The sequence below is a fragment of the Aegilops tauschii genome, chromosome 3, assembly GCF_002575655.3.
Source record: "Aegilops tauschii subsp. strangulata cultivar AL8/78 chromosome 3, Aet v6.0, whole genome shotgun sequence".
NCBI classification, from domain to species: Eukaryota; Viridiplantae; Streptophyta; class Magnoliopsida; order Poales; family Poaceae; genus Aegilops; species Aegilops tauschii.
This window is the reverse complement of record NC_053037.3, coordinates 39975094-39983312: the sequence shown is the minus strand read 5'-3', so window position 1 is coordinate 39983312 and position 8219 is coordinate 39975094. Positions and strand designations below refer to the sequence as shown.

The 8219-nt window shown below is 46.9% G+C and overlaps 1 protein-coding gene across 2 annotated transcripts; it reads left to right on the top strand.

Annotated features, from left to right (window-relative positions):
• Window positions 1–1140: 1140 nt before the first annotated feature.
• On the top strand, window positions 1141–6556 carry LOC109778899 (uncharacterized). Of its 2 annotated transcripts, XR_012204130.1 has the most exons (5): window positions 1141–2410; window positions 2504–2716; window positions 2914–3198; window positions 5299–5358; window positions 6350–6556. XR_012204130.1 is itself a non-coding variant. In XM_020337488.4 (3 exons), the coding sequence occupies exons 1-3, from the start codon at window positions 1229–1231 to the stop codon at window positions 3142–3144; spliced, it is 1626 nt and encodes a 541-aa protein (XP_020193077.2). In that variant the 5' UTR covers window positions 1141–1228; the 3' UTR covers window positions 3145–3528. The 2 variants fall into 2 exon arrangements, 1 of the variants encoding a protein (XP_020193077.2); XM_020337488.4 differs by lacking the exons at window positions 5299–5358; window positions 6350–6556 and having other exon boundaries at window positions 2914–3528.
• Window positions 6557–8219: the final 1663 nt, after the last annotated feature.

Below are 8219 nucleotides of genomic sequence, written 5' to 3'. Positions count from 1 at the left end.
AAACTCTCTAGGACATCCGATCAACACGATCTGCGGACAAACCCTAGGTACGGGCGGCACGGCCCTAGTGGCGATCATGGAGATTGACCATCTTGGGGGCGGCGTGGTGCGGAAGCGGCGGCAACTAGGTTTTTGGATCGGAGTTAGGCTCATACCATGTACTCCCTCCATCCTTGAAAGAGTGTACTTCCTACTTTGTTGAAATGTCAAAAAAAAATATGTTTGACTGTATTTATACGATAATAGACCAACATTTATGCCATCAAATTAGTAGCATTAGATTCATGGTAAAATATATTTTTGTTATATATCTATTCAGTTTCACAAGCATTGGCATATTTTTGCAAAAACTCGGTCAAATTTTGAGATAGTTTGACCCTTTAACAAAGTTGGAAGTACACCCTTTCAAGAACAAGGGAGTACTCTTTATATCGGTGCATTAGGCATCTTAGGTGGTGCACCGCGATCAAGACGAAGAGAGAAATGAGAAACTTGATGTTTATTAGGTAATTAATACCACTGCTTGTAAAGAATTGACCATTATTATTGTGCGTGGTACTCTCAATTCATTGAAGGCACAAATACGTCCCACATCTCCTATTGGTCTTTTTCTTTTTCTGTGGCAAGAAATAGGAAACGAGGTGGATAGTTAATACATCACGCCTAAGTGTTCTATGATGATTTGGTTTTCATAATGTATCTAATGCACCGGTACGAGGGAGTAGAAGAATAAAGGAGTTGATGAAATCGGTATTCATTGCTTGAGCCTCGTGGTATATATAGGAGTACATTATCATGTTAGAGTACAAGATAAACTAAAACGAATCCAAGTCTATCGTATGTTTTCTAAATAATCAAGATACTCAACAAATGGATTAGTCGATTTTGGAAGAACACAATGGGGGCAGCCCGAGGTCATAGACGGCGCCTAAAATGCTATCAGTTCTGATGTTTGTGTACACGCACGCTCAGGTCCACGGCTCCACGCATGAACGTCCACGGCTCCAAGTGTCTCACCCGCAACAAGAAAAAGCAATAGACCACAGAGTACTCCCGCCACGCGTCGCTGCCTGGCCTGGGCTGGGCACCGCCCAACACCACCAAAGGCAAAGCGGGCACACGAACACAGAGCACTCGAGTATGGTGGACTAGCCCCCTCTCCTCCTCCTCAATCAGAGCGGCGGCGCACCCAGCCCCTTCCCCTCCACCTTGCTCACAAGCTCCTCCAATGGCCGCGAACCAGACACCCAGAGCTCCCACCCACGCTGATCCACTGCAGGCGCCATCCACAGGCTCGGAATCAATCCACAACGAGAGCAGTGAGGCGCGCCTCCGCCGGATCCACGCCAACCTACGCCTGCTTGACCCGCCCGTGGCCCCGTCCGCCCGCGCCCTCGGCCTCCTCGACTTCGTCCGCCTCGACCTGTCCTCCTCCGGCGCCCCGCGCCCTGACCTAGTCGCCGAGCTCATCGCCAACTACGAGCCAGAGTACTCGAAGCCCGGATGGAGCTCCGTCCGTGGCCAAAAAATCGAGGACTCCCTTGATTCATTCGCCCAGGCGCTCTGCCTCCCAGGAAGACCTAGACGGTCTGGTCCTGCTAACACCGTCGTGGCCTCCGCTGCCAAAGAGTTCATGAATATTTACATTCTGGCGCCAATAAAGGCTTCCACTGACAGGAAGCGCAGGCTGCCTATTGTGTTAGATTGCAACTCGAGCTGTGTGCAGTATCGTCGGGCGCATCGTGTTTACTGGACGGGGCTACTCTGGGACCGAGTGGACGATGAAATGGAACACCTGATTAAGAAGAGCACCAACAGGGCATGCTACTACGGTGCATACCTGCAGAGGCTAATCTGGGTGCAGAGGCCAGATCTCTTCCAGCTGCCACCGCAACCATTCGTGGCAGATGCGCCATCTGAGCCAGTGCCATTGGAGTCCCATAAGGAACGAGGAATCAATCGATCAACAATCAATGACAATCAGAATCGTGGCTCTGAAGCGATGTCTGAGAATATTGAAGCAAGGTCTGAGAAGGTGAAGGTTGATGCGGCTTTAGAGAAGATCAATGCGGCATCCAAGGTGATGATAGATACGGCGTTAGAGAAGATCGATGCAGCATCCAAGGTGATGATAGATGCGGCGTTGGAGAAGATAGATGCAGCATCCAAGGTGGTGATAGATGCGGCGTTGGAGAAGATAGATGCAGCATCCAAGGTGGTGATAGATGCGGCGTTGGAGAAGATCGATGCGGCGTCCAAGATGATTGAAGCCACATCCAAGCAGCATGACGCTAGAGCTGGCGAGCAAGATGCTAACATGCAGGAGATGCAGTCACTCGTCCAGATGCTGGTTACCAAGGAACGACAAAGCAATGTCGAGTTGCAACGTGCTCGGAAAATTCTCATAGATGTAAGTGAGCACCTGACACCTTTTTCTTCCGCAGTGATATCATCATATCTATCACTAATTCTTCTTGTCTACAATACTCCTATATTTTGGCAGGAACTGCAGAAGTTTACAAATGTGCAGGCACATATAGGGATCAAAAGGATGGGTGAGCTGGATCTGAAAGTATTTGCCAATGCTTGCAGCAAAAATGCAACACAAGAAGATGCACAAATTAACTCTGCTATTCTTTGTTCAAAATGGGAAGCTGAAATCGCAAACCCAGGCTGGCATCCTTTTAGGATAGTTATGGTTGATGGTAAAGAGACGGTATGTAGACAGTACAACCTCTACTATTGTTCCCTGTAGCTCTGTTTAGCCTATACTCATCATATTATTGGAGACTAATAGCATTCTATAACATTCTAATTAGATCTGCTTTTGCAAACATTATCTTCCTTTTGTGAACTTGCAAATATTTATACGATTCCATCTGATGGCGCATACCTTCTTTCCTTTGGTTTTAGGAAATTCTTTGGGAGGAGGATGACAAGCTTCGCCGCTTAAAAGAGGAGCATGGTGAGGAAATCTACAGCTTAGTGACCAAGGCGCTGCTTGAGATGAACGAGTACAACCCCAGCGGACGCTATGCCGCACCGGAGCTGTGGAACTGTAAGGATGACAGGAAAGCAACGCTGGAGGAAGCCATCCAGTTCCTCCTGAGACAGCTGCAGTCACATAAGAGGAAGCGCCGGTGAGGCTCTGCAATACTGATGTGCAGGAGGCCCTCCTACTTTTGCTTCCGTAAAATTGTACGTGCGCGCTGAACTTGACTCTAATGTAGTCGTAGTGCTGGTGGATTAGTTGGAGGCTTTGTAGTGGTCCACCAGTCTTGACGATCATGCAAACTAGATTAGCCATGATCGCCTTTTGATCGCAACCTACATAGCTTAGCTAGATGATGCTCCTGTTGGATATATCATGTATGGAGCCTTTGGCATGATGGATGCTAGCACTAATCTCAGAATGTAGATTGTACGTAGCCCTGGCCTGGATGCTAGTACTAATCTCAGAATGTCCAATTAGGTTTCCTACTATTGTCTGAGTTTCTATGGCAAGAAACCTTACTGTGTTACAGCGAATTTGGGGGTTATAACTCCATCATGGAATGTCCAATATTTGGTATTGGAAACTGCATGAGTGGAGTAGTTCAAACTTGACAATCCGACTGCCACTTGTTCTGTTCTGCTCCTGCTAAATCCTGTTCACCCAGAGCTACAGGGTCCACCGTCGCGGCCATGTCTGTGGCCATGGCTGCTCTCGCGCCCGAGCTCGCCTATGTCTGGGGTGTCGCACCAGGGGCGCCGCACACCAAGGCATGCCCCGGCAGCACATTCACTGGAGGCAGCATCCGGCTGCCGCTCAGCAGGCCACCGTGGGATGTCGTCTGCCTATTTGGCCTGACCATCCCCGACGTGCCTGTAACATCCCAAATTTTCAATTTGGTATGTTATACATAGATCATCTTTGCATATCATGTTTTATTGCATTTTGACAAATCCTCGATAAATCCTAAGCAACTCAAGGACCCTCGGAGAGAGTTGGGGATTTTTCTCGAATTTTCATATTTGATTTTCATCAAATAATAAGACGAGGATTTTGGTTTTAATTATTTTCTCTCCGGAAATATATTTCATTCAAAAAAATAAACGAGAGGAGAAAATATGACTTCTCCAAAATAATTGAAATACTGGAGGAAAAATGTTAAAATCATTTATTGGAATTTATTTGGATTTTATTTGCAATTTTTATTGCATTAAAAATATTGCATGTTTTCAAAATATTTATTTTGTGTTAAAAAAATGTTCACCCTATTCTAGATTTTCTAACTAGACGGGGAAAATTTATTTTATATTTTTCTGTGAATTATTTTCTGCGGAACGTATTAAAAAAAACAGCGCGCGCCCGCTGGGCCGAGCCCAGCCGAGCGCCAGGCCGCCGGCCCACCCCGTCGCCCTCTCCTTCCTCCGCACGGGAGAGCGCCGCCGCCGTGTCCTCCATGGACACGGGACCGAGCCGCCGCCGGAGCTTGCCCCCTCCTCCAAGCTTGCTCCCCCCTCTTTATAAACCCCCGCACCCCCCTCTCTCTCTCCTCTCATCTCGCTCGCCGCCGCCGCCCGCCTTGCCCGCCGTCGCCGCCGCACTCGGAGCCGCCGCCGCCCGCCTTGCCCGCCGTCGCCGCCGCACTCGGAGCCGCCGCCGCCGCCGTTGGCCGCCGCCGGAGCCGCCCTTGCACCCCCCCGAGCCCGCACCCCGCGCCCCTCGCCCGGAGCCCCGCCGGAACCCCCGCCCCGACGAGGTACTGCCTCGCTGCCCGTTCGTCGTTGACGGTTTTTGTTAAAAAAAACCCTTCGTTTAAAAAAAAACCCTAGATCGGTTTTTATTCGGTTTTATTATTTTGCGAGCGTTTACCGAACCGTTCGTTTTAACGAACGCGTTCGTCGGTTTTTCTCTGTTAATGAACGTCCGTTCTTTAACCGTTCGTCCGTTTTTCTTTTTCGTCGGATTTTTCTGCGATTATCTCGGATTCGATTTCTGATCGAATCTTCGATTCTGTTTAACTTCTCGCTCGTTTATCGGAATCAGGCGATTCAAGCGCCTAGAGTTTCGTCTCGAAATTCTCTTTCCGTTTAACCTACTCAAACATGTTTTTGCTACAGTAAAATTTGACCTAGATCCAGATTAGTAAACGAAGCTTCTTTCTTTCGCCGTTTTGACTTTCGTTGCTTCGTTCGAGTTGATTCTTTTTGCAAACCGAAGTTCTTAAGTTGAACTTTCTGGTTGGATCTTTCATTCGAGTTTTACCTGTGCATTAGATGAGTACTGATTGTATGCTTGTTTGTTTGCGATAGAATACCCGGAGTGTGCTGCTTGTTACTTCGACTCGTTAGGTTTTGCGGATCATCAGCAAGGCAAGTAACACTTTGATCATACTTTTCATACCCAGTTTTATTGCATTAGATCTATTCCTCAAACAATTGCATGATTAGGATCTAATTAAATTGTGGGATTCTGGGAAGTAGTTGAGGTAGTACCTATTACCTGTTTTCTATTCAAACCCTTGGGAGTTACTTCTATGTTGCTATTATTACTGTCATGCTATGCTCGTAGACGTGGATGGGTTTGAGAGATATTCATGACAGATGTGAGATGTTTATTAATGGTTCAACTTAAGGTGGCAACTAAAACTCACATCTGGGTGGATTGAGGCACCTGGAGAACCCAGTGTTGTCTGATTTTATAAGGTCCGCCACCCAGGCTCAAAGGGATCATAAGAATATTGATGCTAGAAACTTCCGTGTGCAGCCACAAGCTATTATGGGCTCTAGCATAGTTGAGTAGGTTACAAGATCTCTTGAAGAGGTGGGCTAGCAGATGTAGGGGAAAGTAGGTGTACCGGTCCATCCAGAGTAAAGAGTGATTGTTTCTGAAAGACTGTGTCTCGGTCATCCGTTTCTCAAACATCAAGCAGTGCGAGAATCAAGCGGAGGCGATCGAGTCTTGTGGGGGAAAGTGCACAAACCTCTGCAGAGTGTACAAACTAATCATGGTTAGCCGTGTCGCCGGTTATGGACAACTTGAGTATCTAGTACCTGGATTATCATTTGAATCTCATCACTATGTTACTTTTAATTAATATTGTTGGGTTAATGATGACACCTAATTGGGATTGAGTTGGAGGTACCTTCTCAATGTTTCACAACCACCATGATAGTTAAATAAAATTTATTCCTTTGAAGTAGGATAAAATTGGCTTTTCGCAAAACTGTAACCGTAGAGCTTTCCACCAGCCATATATGCATGTAGTATAGCATTATTATTGTTCATTACTCTCTATGTGTTACTTTGCCAGCATATCCTATGTGCTGACCCGTTTTCGGGCTGCAACGTTTCATGTTGCAGACTTTTCAGACGACGAGTAAGGTGCCTTAGGTCGTGGTCTTATACTCAGTGATGCCGCTGGAGTTGATGGACTCACTTATCTTCCAAGTCTTCCGCTGTTATCGTTATTAGATGGCCTTAAGCCATGTTTATCAAACTTAATCTCTTTGGAGATATTCGATGTAATAAGTGTGTGATTGCTACTCTGTTATAAATCCTCCATTTGTACTGTGCGTGTCAGCATTACTGATCCAGGGATGACACTGGTGCACAGCAGTACAGACCATTTGAGGTCTGGTCGCTACAAAGTTGGTATCAGAGCACACGTTGACTGTAGGACACGACCACTAAGCTTAAGCCCTAGAAAGCTTCTCTCTTCTCATTTCTGACCCCTCTCATTTTTCTACTCTTTTAGGAATGGCGAATGCAAGGAGCAAGTTCATGCAACCAGATGAAGACACGCCGTTTGGACGACACTTGCAGGAAGTCACCAAGTACTTGAACATAGGAATACCAAGCATCACCGGAACCTACAACGCCACATTACCTGAAGAGGAGAGCTGGAAGATTCAAGTTATCATTCCAGGAAGGATGTTTAGTGCCATAAGATTGGTTTTCGAAGCACCAACTTGGAATTTAGGGAAGAGCATGGCCGCACACATCGCCATGGGACGCATTGGAGAAGTCTATCACCAGGAGATTAAGGATACAATTTACCAAATTTGTGGACGCCGAGACGCGCAATGGGAGATGATCAGAACCAAGAAGGATGGATCAATTGCAGCTTTCATCCAGGAGCAGAACCAACATATTCGTCGCCAGGAGAACCAGATGTGCACGGACAAGGAAGAACTGAAGAAGGTATTAACTAAGATCAAGGAGCTCCAAGAAGAACTCAAGGCTACACGCGAAGATTATTTGGAGGAAATCAACGCACTAGTAGGGAAGAATGACGACCTGGAGAAGAAGATTGGAGTATTCATGGGAAATCCAGTGCCAAAAGCAGAAGTCGACGAATGCACTTGTCCGGATAACTACATTATCATCGACGACACCGACTCGGAACCAAGTGAAGACGACTGGGTTGATGAAGCTGGAGCAGACATCATGGAGTCTTCAACGGATCAGAATTTCTAGTAGACCACCATATCCGTAGTAGTTTTCCCCCATTTAATAGTATAGTTCATGCACTTTGTAACGCTAGTTAGATCGATTGTTTTGCCTTGTTTGAATTGATTGAGTGATATTGATTGTATTTGTCTCATGAGCATATGGGTAGTGTTTTCCCTCTAGACCTCATTCTCTTCTTAACTCTCATCTTTTCTAAACCTATCAGATGCCTCCGAGACGCGACACCGGATTTGTTTTCCCGCCAGAGATCACCCAGTTGATTCAGCAACAGAATGCCCTGATGCAAGTGTTAGTGCAGAACCAAGGCAACAACAACAACAATCCACCGCCACCACCACCTGTTGATCACTTAGCCCGTTTCTTAAGGCTAAACCCGCCGGTGTTTTCCAGTAGCACCGAGCCGATTGTTGCAGATGATTGGCTCCGCAAAGTTGGAAGGGAGTTGACCACTGCAGGATGCACAGATGCGGAAAGAGTGCGTTTTGCCGCACATCAGCTTGATGGACCCGCAGCATCATGGTGGGAGAATTATACAGCCACGCACCCTATTGACACTGTCACATGGGACCAGTTTCAGCAAGCTTTTCGTACAGCTCATGTTTCAGCAGGAGCTATGGCTAGGAAGAAGCCTGAGTTTCGCAACCTACGCCAAGGAGGACGCACCGTAGGCCAGTATGTGGAGGATTTCAGTAAGCTAGCACGTTATGCACCAGATGACGTTGCTACAGATGCTGCCAAGCAGGAGAAATTTTTGGAAGGG